General features: G+C 39.7%; 1 protein-coding gene across 16 annotated transcripts in view; it reads right to left on the bottom strand.

Moving 5' to 3' along the window:
• NRXN3 (neurexin 3) overlaps window positions 1-14,922 on the bottom strand; it is a 1,505,977-nt gene that overhangs the window by 145,523 nt on the left and 1,345,532 nt on the right. For 11 of the 16 annotated variants that reach the window (XM_039537764.1, XM_039537767.1, XM_039537763.1 and 8 more), the window contains 2 exons: window positions 6,639-6,728; window positions 1,206-1,265 (listed from right to left, as the gene is read on the bottom strand). The exons of 3 other annotated variants lie outside the window; for them this stretch is intronic. In XM_039537764.1, coding sequence (XP_039393698.1) covers window positions 1,206-1,265; window positions 6,639-6,728 — 150 coding nt within the window. The remainder of the gene's footprint in view (window positions 1-1,205; window positions 1,266-6,638; window positions 6,729-14,922) is intronic. 2 more of the 16 variants (XM_039537774.1, XM_039537773.1) reach the window with 1 other exon arrangement.

Raw genomic sequence — 14,922 nt, forward strand, 5'->3', positions numbered from 1 at the left:
CCAATGTATATACACATATATACAGGGCTGGCTTTATGATCCATGGGGCCCGATTGGAATACTTGGCAGCGGTCCGGGGCTTCGGCAGCATTTTGGCGGCGAGGGGTCTGCTCCAGGGCTTCCGTGGCACTGAAGGCCCCCCGCCACCAAAGACCCCCGGAGCGGACCCCCCCCCACCGCCGAAATGCCTCCAAAGACCCCCGGAGTGGGGCCCCCTTAGGCACGGGGCCCTCTTGAGCGCAGGGCCTGATTCTGGGGAATCAGCGGAATTGGCGTAAAGCCGGCCCTGTATATATATCTTTGATCTCTGAATGGTCAGTGGGAAAGAGCATCTGTGAACAGACAGGAAAGGGTAAAATACAGAGATGCTCTAAGAGAAGCTCATCTTTGGACTGCATGGGGAATTTAGAATAGCTGAATGTAAGAGGCTGGGTCTGGAATATAGTTATCAGAAAGGATCAGGAATCTAAAAGTTGGAAACACTAAACATGGACATTTCTGGTGCTATGAAAGAGCAAAGTTCTTTGAATAGTTAACAATATAGTAATTAAAGTGATTAATTCTCACAATGCCCCTGTGAGGTAGCTCAGTGTTAATCCCATTTTTATAGATGGTGAAGTTGAGGCCTAGATAGGTTAAGTGACTTGCCCAAGGTCACACAAGGTGTGTCAGGTATGGATTTCATATCATGTTTGCAGAAGGAATGTACCTATTCAGAATGGACCCGAGAAACAGCTGCCAATTCTCCTAATCCCACAGACCACTCAAGTGACATCCAGACAAAATTGATTCATACATATGGCCCATTTTCCATGCTGCACTGTGTTGATTAAATTGAAGCCATGATTGTTCTGTCCAGTGCAAATGAAATGTTTGTTATCTCACTCTCTGTGTGAGGTTTTGGGGCATGCCAATGGAATCTGCTGAATTAACAGGGAACCAGACTGGCCAGAGCTCAGGAGGTAATCAAAGCAGAGTCAAAGCAATTATTACTGGACTATTCAATTATGTTTTCCCTCCACCACCCCTTTCTTACAATATGTGCACACGTCCCCATCCCTTCCCTCTCCCCTCTCTCACTCACCACTTTCTTTCTCTAGTCCAACCTGATAAGTGCAGAATGTAGTAGAGCATAGCCTATAACCCACTGTTCATTCCCTCAAAGCCAGTGGTTAAAGTAGATCAAAATAGGAGGGGGAGCTCACCAATTTTGGTGGTCGTCGTGACGGGTCTTGAAGTCAAGTGGTGATGCGGTGTTGCATCATCTTATGGTGACGGGATGGACCATGGGGAAGAGAATGGGGACAAGAGAAGAAATGTATCTGAAAGGAGTTCCTGTCCCCAAGGAGGGCGCTAGCCAGCCAAGCAAAAGTGTATGTGTATGTGTAATGTATGGAGTTGTGGGGGCGGGGTGCACATCCCTAGTGCTCCCCACCCCCATAGCTATAAATATCAACATTTAGACTTGACCAGGATGGAGGATCTGTACTGATGTAAAATCAAAAAATAAAAATGGAGGGAGCACTGCATCTTTTCCCTAGAAAATGTTGAAATATCTGATGCATTTTCCTGCATTTCAGGAGATTTTAACTTACCAGAAGCAAGTTATGTTCCATTAAAATATCAACAAACATGCACCAAAACCACAGGCCCCCCACCATATAAAACCAAAGTAGCTTATCCCTTCTCCTATCTCAAAGCATACTGGGTTCCTGTGAGCATCTATCAAAATACAGCCCTCTCAAGCCCCCTCTTTGTTTTCAAACACTCCCCTGATATCTAGTGCAAACAATAATGCACATTTTTGGCATCAAAGATACTGTACAACAGTTTATATTCTTGTGACTTACTGTGTCCCTTGAGTTTTCTTTTCTTCCTTATTTTATGTCACTCCACTCATTCCATTAGTGTTTCAGTTTTCCTATGATTACTTTGTTCCATCTATCACTCTGCTCTGCATCTCCTCTCCTCTCTCCCATATCTCTAAATTTCCCATTATGTTTCCTCCCATGCTGCCCTTTCCTCCCTCCTCACTCACTTCTATCCAGTGCTTAATTTGTGACAGGGCTGAGCTCCAGCACCTCTAGGTTTGGCAGTTCATAGCCCCGACTCTTCAGGGTTTGCCGCATCAGTTATGAAAGTACAAAAATTGCTTGAGCCCCAGCACCTGTTTCATTACAAATTAAGCACCACATTCTTCCCGTTGCCTTTCCCCTCAGGGGGAGCGCCTGGAGGGATAAAAGAGATGACAGGGCCATTTTGCTACGCTTGAGATATTGTCCTCCTGTAATGGAGGAAGAGTTGATGAGGCACCAGTTGTTTCCATTTCTATGTGCAGCAGGGAACCAGGGTCTCCTTTTTCCTCTATCAACCTGGAGGGAAGGTAAGGGGGCTGGTGGGGAGGCAGATCTGGATGTAGTAGAGGTAGATAGGGAACATCACTTCTCTTATCGGGTGTCGCTTTCTCCCCTCAGTGGTGGAAGACCCAGCAATTTCCTCAGCCAATCCCCAGCTCTTCCTACTGTTCCCATTTCAGATTCCCATGTGCGGTGAGTCCTTGCTGTCCCCACAAGTGATGAGAGGTAACTGAGCTCCCCGAGCCAGGAAGATGAAGAGAAGTGGAGTGTTCTCTCTATGCTTTTAGCAGAGGAGGGTAGCTAGACTCCCTGATGCTCTCCTTTTACTTTAACCCATGCCCATAACATCCTTACAACTGTCTAGGATAGCTCCATTTTCTTGTCAGAGACAACGAGTCACCACTCTAATGTTGACACATATTCTACCTTCTTCACCACTTCTCAGTTCTCTCTGCCCTCTAATATTCTAGGAACACCTACCACATGGGCGTGGCCCCATGCCAGTAAAGTATGAACTTTATTGTGTTTTCCTTTTGAATAATGAGTTCTTCTAGTCCAAGAGCTGAACACAATGCATGCAGCTACTACTGAACACAGCACTAGTACTAAAGCTATGCTTGCTAAAAGGACAATCACTTGTTGGGTTTATCTATGAAGAGTCATTCCTAACTCACAATTCTGGTGTAAGGTGTCTGTACTTGAATGAGCATAAAGGAAGCAAGTGGATGAAATGAAAGAAAAACGTCCAAAAGAAGAAATATGCAGAATTCCAGAGCCACATCAGACATCCCTTCTTCTAGTTTATCTATGGCTTGATTCTGCAATCCTTATTCACACTGAGTACAACTAACTCTCACAAATTGTCCTTTTGACTCCAAAAGCGTGACTCACTTGAATAAGTGCAACTCAATGTGAGTAAGGGTTGCAGACTTGGATCCTTATTTTCCACCTAGCTCTCTACTTATTAGGCTTTTCTTATTAATAGGGGTGGCAGATATTTGTTAAGATTTTCAAATTGTTGCGTAAAACTTTGCACAACTCAAAGTTTTATGTCTCTGAATTATTTGTTCACTCTCTTATTTTGATTTCTATGCTCACCAAAAAAATTCAGATGAAGAATTTCCCCCTTTCAGTGTCAGTGAAATCTTAGACGACAGTATCTGTTCCACAACGCTAAGTCAGAGTTTGGGGGCATTGTTAAAAAGCCTAATTCACATGAGCAGGAAATGCTCATGCAAGTAGGACCATTCAACTCAATGAGATTACTCATATGAGTAAGAATTATTTTTGTGAGCAAGGATTTGCAGGATCAGTCCTTTTGTCGTAGTGCTTATGGCTACTTCTCTTCCTTACCTGGCCAAACCCTTGAACGCTATCAGGCTCAAATCCATTCTGTTGACCAACTCTGGTCTTGTAATCAATATATGCGTTGAGAAGATTAAGCCCAATTCTCCATTCCTTACTCACATGAATAATCCCAATGAAGTCAGCTGTATTCAGGTGTTACTAGGTCTACTCATGTGAATAAAGTCTGCAAGATAGGGTGCTTTTTATTAGATTTTTAAAATTCAGTTTATAAAACTAAAAATTAAAAAACAATGTAAACATGAATACTTTTCTCCCTGTATTGGTGACACTGGACAGTAGCTTTAACTCTTCTAGTAGATGAACATTCAGAAAGGTTCTCTATTATATTGTTTCTCCAAGAATGAACTATATGATCATTCTGAATAAAGTGACAGTGCAATCAAATCAGCACCATATCTATGGCAATTTTTTGAAATTCATGCTAATTGAAGATTGTTTAATCTTACCTTATTCATGCCAAGAATTCACACCTGGCAGAGAGCTATTCTATATGCTGTTTCTTTGATCCATCTATCCATCCATCAATTTATCATGCTGTATTTTGATAGCTATTTCACTCATCTTTACAAGGGCTTCTGACAAACGGCTTTCTTGATACATTAGGAGATGGATAGATGACCGGGTGGATGACTGAGTGGGTAAGTGAATGGACGAGTGGATGGGTGAATGGTTACTTATTAAATCTTTCCACTAAGTGGTAACCATGTTATTTAAAAGGATACATCCATCTTGGTATGGTGGAACAAAACTATATTCTATCATTGTCACACTGTCACAGTGCACAATGTCTTTATATCACACCAATTGCCAAGACTCAATTTTCTTTTATGTTAACAAAAACATTCTATATCCTTCTAGCCCAATCATGCCCCATGCTCGGAGTTTGCCTGGGTTCTCCGAGACCAACTAGCTTAGACCCATTGCCCTTTTGTGATTGTCTTTTAACAAAGCATCGTCATCCACAGAATAGCAAACCCCAGGTCAAAACTTTGGGATGGTTTACAAATGAAAATGCCTTGGCATGCTTAAAAGCTCAGACTTGGAGAAGCAAGGGCATAAAATAAAGGACTCAAAGAAAAACCAAAAGATTAAGTAAACAAAGCAAGGACAGGTTTCTCAAGCACATGAACTGCATCATGGAGTCAGACATGCATCTGTTTTAACAAAAGTGAGGCAATCGTTGTCTTTAGTGTTAAAGGGACTTTATCAATTTGAAATTACTGAAACAAAATTATCCACTTTTTAATGTCAAACTTTATTTTTTTTAATTGACTCACGCAAATTAACAGGGCGACCCATTGAGACTCAATGAGCATTTTCTCAACACTACTATCTCATTCTCTCTTTGTTAGTTGGCTCAAATGAAATGTTCTGTAAACCCCCACTGGCTAAGAGACCTAGCCACCTTAATTGACCTCCTCCCACTGCTCTTAATGGGTTAATATTGCTCTACAAATATTTTTACTATAGTCACACATTGCACAGGTAGGGCTCCAATCCTGTGTGGTGGGGAATGCTGTCAGCTCTCAGTGAAGTCAATGGGAGCTGAATGTGCACAGCACTTCGCAGGATTAGACCCTTCGCATGACAATATTTTAATTGCAGTTAGCAAAGCTGCTCTAGTCCCCAACACAATTCAGGCTGGTGAGAGCAATTTGCTAAACCCCTGAGATAAGGAAGTGCAAAATACAATGTAAAGAGTATTTATCCCTCTTACAGTATATTGCTTTTCTTCTTTGGAGTATTTTGGTAAGATCTGTAGTCTGAATCAACACAGAAAATGCTAGATTTGAGTCCAACCATCACCCCCTTTTATCAGCAGGAATTTCTTTAAAGGAAACCAGAGAAGATTTTGTTCTGCTTTTCCTAAACTTCAGGGCATTGCAACTGCCATACATTATTTTTAGCATCACTTTTAGGCTGCAGGGAGGAGATATGATTGTGTCTTAATCTCCAATATATCATCAAGGGCCTGATCCAAAGCCCAATGAAGTCAATGTGACTAATTCCATTGGCTTTAACAGGCTTTGAAATAGGTCTTAAGTGCATGAAATAATTTCCACCCCTCCACAAATTACTGGTATAGAACCAGATTCTAGGCTGTTATAGACCCCATTTCAGCAAATCCCTTAAGCACATGCTTAAATCTCTGAAGTCAAGGGGAGTCAAGCATGTGCTTATGTGCTTTGATGAACTGGGGCCGTATGCCCATACATGGAAATCTATAGGGCTGCTTTGGGTGTAAGTTAGAGAAGAATTTGTCCCATAAATCACTAAAATCAAATAAGAAAAATGTTAAAACTGCACTTTAAAACCCTTCAAGTTTAACATAAAAAGACAGAACAATCTGTCTCTGTCTCCTTTATTTTAGTTTAAATGAAAATGTTAAAAAAATGTTTTCCCTACAACATTTTTTAAAATTGTTAATTATGTTAAAACAATTAGGAGACATGCAGCTGTAACTGCTAGCCACACTAATGAAAGAAAAATCTTACACGACGCGGTTTAACAACTGGGTTTGAAAAAACTTTTAAGAAAACTTTGATAATAAAAATATAGACATAGTTTAAAAACAAATTAAAACAGGAAGATCATGCAGTGGTTAAATTGCCATAATACATGTTGTTGCATTTTGTTTTGTTTTAAGTGGTTCCTGAATTTTTGCTTGTTTGTTTATCGTTAGTTTTGATAGCAAGCTTAGAATTCCGTCCCTTTAACTTCATTTTAATAGCAATGTATTATAGCATGATTTATCAACATATGGCAGGTGGATGCTGACACAAATTATAATGAAAATTAAAACAGTCATTTATGCAGCAGGCGATTATCATTTAAGAAACATTTATTTGCAGGCTTTAAAAATGAGGGTTTAGAATCAAATGGGTTTAAAATGAAACTTTTAACGACTGTTACCTTTTTCCTGCAGCCACTCTTCTACGGGCCGGTTATATTTGAAGGGGATTTTCTGTTTTACCATTTGGAACCGCTCATTATCAGTGTTGCCTTTAAAGTTTAAAACACAGCTTAAAAAAACAATCTGAAAAGTCAATGAAATCATTAAAAAACATCCTAGATTTTTTTTGTTTTTATGAATTTATTTAATATAAATAAATGTATATATATAGAAAGAGAGTTTTATCTTCTTTAATGAGGTGGAGAAAAGCTATTCACTCATTGCCTGGAATTCTGGAAGGATCGAAGTGTTTAAATCTTAAGAAAAAGATCTCGCCACAAATATCCAATTTGCAATGTGAGACACTGGGCAACTTGGTGATGTAGGCTGAAAATTTTGAAAAATGTTATGGTCAGAGTGTAACACTGATGGCAATATATGTGGCACAAGATGTCAATTGCACAGGCACGTAGCCTCGGGTGACGTTCTGGACCCTCTTCTAGTTGGTAGGGGAGAAGGTGGATGGGTGGGTGGGAGGGGGATGTATGTGGGGAAGGAGTGGAATACATATGGAAAGAGAGAAAAGGGACAGATTTGAGGCAAGAGATGTCAAAAGGACACCGCGGAAACAAACTAAGAGGGTCATAGGATGTGGGGAGACAGGAAACATGGGAGGGAAAACAGGAAAGGGAAGGACATAGCAACCAAACCTCCATAAAGGCTTGTGCCTACTTACCCAAGGCTTGGGCCTGCACCCATTGAAGTCAACGGGAGTTTTGCAAACAAGACGGTCCAACATGGTGTATTTTAAGGTTAGGGTGAGGGTCATAAAGTACAATATAAATAATAAGATTGGCTTAAACCAAACTTTGCATTTGAACTCCCAGAACCTCATGGTTGAGCCCAATCTCCAACACAGGGGAGCAATCAGAGTTTTACTCATTGTTTCTTCTTCTTCTTCTCCAGCCACAGACACACTGTGACTGCCTTTTTTTTTTGATTTACTGTTTTATTTATGTTAAGACAATTTGATCAAATAAATGGAGTCAAATGGTTCAAGATCAATCTCTGACGCTTTTGTTTAGGGCTGAAATGCACATACAAAGTAAAAGACCTTCATTAAAAAAAATATGATAGCAAGCTGGGATAAGAGCTCATCTCACTGAATTAACACTATTGTAAACTGTAGTGCTATTGCTTGCTTGTTTTAAAGAAACCTAAGTCCAGGAATCAGTAACCACCCTCAGGCCTTGGGGTGTGTTTGTTTCTAAATGCCACATACCCATCTGTGGTATAAGATAAAGAAGGAATCAGTTAAAATGACTTCATATGTATTTGTTTATTTCAAATCAAATGCTAGACTCTGGTATGGCAATATAAAAACAGGACATTGAAAAATGTGTGACTAACAGCTGGCAAGATGCCCCACCCACTTAACAGCAGATGCCACCATAAGGGAAGCAGTGACTGTTAAATCACACATGCTCCATAATCCTTCCTGGGCATGTGTAGCTTGGAAATGCTAACTGAGTAATGTACTAGCTGCCCTCTGCAGGATAAAATCAGGTAGAAGTGGTTTTCACCAACTACTGTCTGGGAGAAGGGGAGCTACTGTGATAGACATTAACAGGACTTAATCTGACAAAAATCATGTTTGATATAGCGTAGAAGTAACAGTAAAAGAGATTTATTAAAAAAATTAGCTGCATTTCCTTAAATTCAGAGGTAAAGCAGAAAACAACTTGGATTTGGTTAACACCTCTGGTCAGAACACTTAACATGCAAAAGTCTGGTTGCTAGGTTGGAGCAAAGGACAGACTCACAGCCAGTTGGGCATGAAAAAATCTGTTATGGGAAGATGACTGAGTTAATTCCCTATAGTGACCCTGGAAAGTTAGCCATTTCTCTTCTTCCCTGAAGGAAGTCCATTGTGGGCAAGTGTCCTTTCACAAGACTGCTATGAATACTTCTCTATGGAAGAAACATCCAATTAAGTAGTGGGCTGACACACAGTGCTCTTTGCTGTATATGTTCCTCTATCCTAGTCTCAGGTGCCTGCCAACCGTGACTAGCTTCTTTGACTAAACTGGAAAGGTAAAATAAAATATTGGAAATGCACTCTATCAATCATGCTTCATATCACATTAGGAATGTACCATGGTGCCTCGGAATGACTGCAGAGACTGTCAGTTATCTGTATACATATTCCCTGCACGCCTAAATCATATCAACACCAATAAAGAGTTCAAAAGTCAGTTCTTTACTTTTATGAGCATATCTTCATGAACTGACATCTTAAGCCACATTCAATACTGGGACTGGGAAATGACTTGAGGAAGTGCTGAGAATATATGTACAAGAAACTAAACTAAACAGAAAAATATTCAGCAACAGACCGAGTTTTATGTCTTTACATTAATAAGCATCTGCTGATTAATACAGACTGAGGTCATGGTCTTAATGCTTCTTTGTCAATCCTGGAAGCCAGGTGTTTCTTCAATTTCTTGTTCTAACAGATAAACTCCTCTTTTGAAAGTCCTCATGCTGGTGGGGCAACTCATACTAAGTCAAGGATGGTAAAGTATGGACCCCCGTGGAGAACTGGGGGAAAATGGTCTTGCTGTCCTTGGAAGAATAGCAGCAATGATGGATGTAGACACAATACACTATGGACACAATTCATTTCTTGGTGTAACATTTCTTATGACCAATTAGTAAGGCATTTTGGTTCTTCATCAGGCCTTTCATCAATGCACTATTCCTTTCTACTCTACAGAATTTGCTCTGTTAATAATTATGTTTGTCTTCCTTAAGGGAAATTTGGTTTGCTGCTGCCAAAAAGTTTTCTCTGAGAAAGGACCGAGAGTGTACTGAGAGCCTGATACTATATCTATCTATGCTACAGAGGCAATAAGAATTTAGGATGTCAATAGGAGTTGAAGTTAAAATTGTATGATTTGACCAGATATAAATTTGCCAAAATCTGAGGGGTGCAAAGCAATTGCAACTCTCATATGGCTACATAAATTCTGAAATCCTTACTTTTTACTGACTCCTTATTAGGGAAAACTCCCATTGACTTAAGTCAGAGCTGACTCAGTTTTTACTCAGGAAACTTTCCAATAAAGACAATGGGAGTTTTCCCAGAATAAGGAGTATGGATCTAAGGATTTAGCCCAGTGGTAGTTACAGGTGCTCAGGACCTCTTTCCTTTTGCCCCAACAATAATGTATATTTCTGTTTTGCAGGGAGTGACTGAAAAAGAGGAAGAAAAATTACAGTCATATGAAATCTCCCTAATGCAGGGCACGTTAGGCTAAGACAATTAGGTCAAGCCAGTGTTGGAAGACTCTACACTGCTACGAAATTTGATTTTCTGCTCTCCCACTTGAATCATCTTGTGCTTCAAATATCTTCAGCAAGGTAGGAAACTATTCCAGGAAGAGAGGTTGGCAAAACAAAGGTGCGAAGGAAATGGGAAAGGGTGACAGAATTATAAAGGGTAGACTGGATGAAATTGCTTCTATGATTCAATCCTAGACCTTCCTGAAAACCAGAAAAGGCATAACTATTCCCCACCACATCTTTAAAGATTTTTTAAAATCAGGTTTAAGTTTATGTTATTATTATTTTGTTTTGCAGACATAGCCTCCAATAGTAATATATATGTGAAAAATCATACCTTTAAAAGCTATGAAAGTGTGAAGGACATTAGAAAATTCAAAAAGGTTTAAATTGGCACATTAGTACCTGCTCTTAGCATCTATTCATGTTTCTGTTTTTTAAATTTTATCTTCTTTATCTCAGACATTAGTAAGAACAGTTTTAAGAACATGTGCATGAGAATGTGTTCATCGACATATCCCCATTTACAAGACTGATTTAAAGAGCATGTTTCCCCTTGTTAAATGCATGGAATATTCAGCAGAGTAAGCACCATTACACACTCATAAATCTTCTTAAATTAATATTGATAGAGTTATGCTTTTAAAAAAATTTAATACAGAATTTAATATGAGAGTTTCTATAGAAAGTAACACAGGGTTTTCAACAGGAAATGACCCCATTTGTGATAAGTGACCTCATTAGTCTTCAGGCTATAATGTCAATGTTTCTCTTCAGATAGAGAAATGTTAAGTGATGGCCTCTCATGAGACCTTAGTGACATCTCTTTGTAGAAATCACATGTACACACCTTCCAACCCCCACAAAACAAGCAACCCTCACTCCTCTCAAACCATCCAGCCACTTTTTTCTTTCTTGAGTCCAGCTCTGATCCAACATTTTCTTTGCAAAAAACAGAGATGAATGGAGAGATTATAGTTTACTTTAAACAAAAATTAGACTCAATCCTGCAGTCCTTTTGCATTAAGAATTCCAATCCATATGAAAGGACTGCAGCATCCCATTCATTACGAAAAAGTTTTGGTGATTAGTTTTGCTACTTGTGGTCATTTGAATATGAATGGATCTTTTTACCCATGGGATTTATCTGCTTAGCTCTTATTAGTACCAACAGAAATCACCCATTTAAGATACCCTTTTCACTCCCAGCTATCAATCTGCATTATTTTCTGTAACATTTCTACTTTAATTCCATTACGGAAGTCAGCTCCCAGAGAAACATTCCTCCAAGTACTTTTTCTCCTCTCTGATTGCAAAAAATGTATAGCATTGTCACTTCCAGCTAGGTGCAGATTTGGATAAAGCAAATATTTGGATTCCACTGAGGATTTATATCTAGGACTAACTCTGATGTCAGACCTGACTCTGACTCTTTCAAGTATTACTGCCTACATGAAATTTGGCTTCAGTTTTCCTCCCAGACCCCCAGAAAGGTTCAGGGTTTCATGTTTAGGGAGGGTAATCATATCTCTTTAAAATTCTTCCCATATTTTAATCCCATTTAACCTACAGGATACCTGATGCTTGCACAATGGTCCAGGAAGAGTTGTTGAAAATTACCCCTAGGTAAAGTAGAATTCTCCTCCCAAACTCCCTCCTGAAAACTGCTAACTAATATTTTGCATGTTCTCTCATGGTTCCTTTAAGAAAACAAACAAGCTTTACCCAATTTAAGACCATTTCTAAACCAAAATGGGTTCTTGCGTCATTTAAAATAAAATAGCAATTCAGGCACTGACAAATGTTGCTTCTTGGTCCAGACACCAGTAATGATGATATACTGCTGCTACAGCGAGGAAGAGTGGCTCAAAGGTTCCAGTAAATTGCATTGGGCAGAAAGAAAGCACTTGCTTCCAGGTGGAATATTAATACAAGCTGATATGTTGTCAAGTCCGTGAAGATGCTAATAAGAATACCGTAAGAAAACATTCATCTGCCCTAAATAAATGCCAAAGACGGTTTTATTCAGAGCCTAAGAATAAAGCAGCAACTTTTTCTTCGGTGCTTAGAAGACTTTAAAAAATGAGACATTTTGTCTAATTAACAGTTATTGCATAGTAATAGTAATAGGGTAAGAAAACTTTCAGAAGTTAGGGCTGTAGATTTCAACTGGATTTACTCATCCCCTTTTCGTGATGTATGAAATTTCAGTAGGAGAAATATAAGTAAATAACCTTCATGACTAAGGCAAAGAGTTCTGGTTATTGGTTTTAGGTTCAAGCCCTGGTATTTGACCCCACCTATCTACAAGCTTTATATAGCACCTATTACTATGGTGTCTAAGTACTGCATGAATCACAGAAACGTAGGGCTGGACTGGACCTCACAAAGTCATCAAGTCCAGCTCTCTGAGCTGAGGTAAACCTAGACCATCCCTGACAGGTGTTTGTCTAACTTGTTCTTAAAAACCTCCAGTGATGGGGATTCCACAGCCTCCCTGGGAAGTCTATTCCAAAACTTAATTACTCTTACAATTAGACATTTTTTTCCTTATATCTAACCTAAATCTCCCTTGCTCCAGATTAAGCCTATTACTTCTTGTCCTACCTTCAGTGGACATGGAGAACAATTGATCACCATCCTCTTTATAACAGCCCTTAACATATATGAAGACTGTTATCAGGTCCTCTATCAGTCTTCTTATCTCAAGACTAAACATGCCCATTATTTTTAACCTTTCCTCATAGGTCAGGTTTTCTAAACCTTTTAGCATTTCTGTTGGTTTCCTCTGGACTCTCTCCAGTCGGTCTTTCCTAAAATGTGGCATCCAGAACTGGACCCAGTATTCCAGCTGGGACCTCACAGTGCTGAGCAGAACAGGAAAATTACCTCTCATGTCTTACATATGCCACTCCAGTCAATTCACCCCAGAATGATATTAGCCTTTTTGCAACTACATTACATTATTGACTCATATTCAATTTCTGATCCACTATAACCACCAAATCCTTCTCAGCAATACAACCACATAGCCAGTTATTCCCCATTTTGTACTTGTGCATTTGATTTTTCCTTTCTGTTGAATATCATCTCGTTGAATTCAGTCTAGTTTTCCAATTTGTCAAGGTCATTTTCAATTCTAATCCTGTCCTCCAAAGGGCTTGCAACTCTTCCCAGCTTTGTGTAATCCGCAAATTTTATAAGCATTCTCTGCACTCCATTAGTCAAGTATTTAATGAAAATATTGAATAGTACCAAACCTAGGGATACACCCTCCGAGTTTCACAGCGAACCATTGATAAGTACTCTTTGAGTATGGTCTTTCAACCAGTTGTGCCTCTACCTTATAGTAATTTCATCTAGGCCACATTTCCCTAGTTTGCTTAACAGAATGCCATGTGGGCCTGCATCAAAAGCCTTCCTAGAATCAAAATATATCACATCTACAGCTTTCCCCCATCAGGAATCCTGTCAAAGAAGGAAATTACATTAGCATGATTTGTACTTGACAAATCCATGCTGACTATTCTGTAGATCCTATTATCCCTTAGGTGTTTACAAACTGATTGTCTGATCATTTATTCCATTATCTTTCCAGGTATCAAAGTTAGGCTGACTCGTCTCTAATTTCTGGGGTCCTTTTTGATCCCCTTTTTAAACAAGGGTAATATGTTTGCCCTTCTCCAGTCCACCATGAGTTCTCAAAGGTAATTACTAATGGTTCTGAAATTGCTTCAGCATAAAAGGAGTATAAAAGTGAAGGAGGAAAAGAGGCCATGTTAGACTATCACAGCCAGCATTTGTTGAGAAAGTGGATAAGGAAAAGTTATTTACTTATTCCCATAACACAAGAACTAGGGGTCACCAAATGAAATTAATAGGCAGTAGGTTTAAAACAAATAAAAGGAAGTTCTTCTTCACGCAGCGCACAGTCAACTTGTGGAACTCCTTACCTGAGGAGGTTGTGAAGGCTAGGACTATAACAATGTTTAAAAGGGGACTGGATAAATTCATGGTGGCTAAGTCCATAAATGGCTATTAGCCAGGATGGGTAAGAATGGTGTCCCTAGCCTCTGTTCGTCAGAGGATGGAGATGGATGGCAGGAGAGAGATCACTTGATCATTGCCTGTTAGGTTCACTCCCTCAGGGGCACCTGGCATTGGCCACTGTCGGTAGACAGATACTGGGCTAGATGGACCTTTGGTCTGACCCGGTACGGCCTTTCTTATGTTCTTATGTTATGTTCACATTTAGGGAATAAATTCTCTATTGGTGTAAACTGGTACAGGTCCATTTGTCTCAAAGACATCCGCTGGTAAGCTCGAGATTCTCCTAGAGCTTGAGTGACCTATTTAGGAAGTGACCTATCTAGGAAGTGACACTGGAATACTCCACTGGGAAGCTAGCATCTTTCACTGGTTCCTAGTGAGGGACATGGTTTACTTTCAATCTCAGAGTGTTTCAGCGCTTTGGTTTGAATAAGCACGAACATTGAAGCAGCTTAACTGCATCTGTCTGCAAGGCAACTGAACTTATAAACACACAATCTATTGAACAGTCCCACTTAAACATTTTACTAATAACATGTTTGATTATTGCTGCTGAAAAGAAGTATAAAAATTGTGTTTGCTTGTTCTCACTAAATCTGTTTGCTTACTTTTTGCACCACACAGCATGGAAAGTAAAACCACATTAGTAGTCAATTTCACCTCTGTGTTTGTTTCTCCTCTCTGTGTTAAATCAGGAACAACATGATTGAAATCAGAATGAGAATCAGGCATTCTGCTTATAAGCAGTTTTATATTTTGATGCACTACAACAGGGATCAGCAACCTTTGGCATGTGGCCCTTCAGGGAAATCCGTTGGTGGGCTGGGCCGGTTTGTTTACCTGCAGTGTCCACAGGTTCAGCCGATCACAGCTCTCACTGGCCACGGTTCGCCGTTCCAGGCCAGTGGG

This window comes from Mauremys reevesii, linkage group 4, assembly GCF_016161935.1.
Source record: "Mauremys reevesii isolate NIE-2019 linkage group 4, ASM1616193v1, whole genome shotgun sequence".
NCBI lineage: Eukaryota > Metazoa > Chordata > Testudines > Geoemydidae > Mauremys > Mauremys reevesii.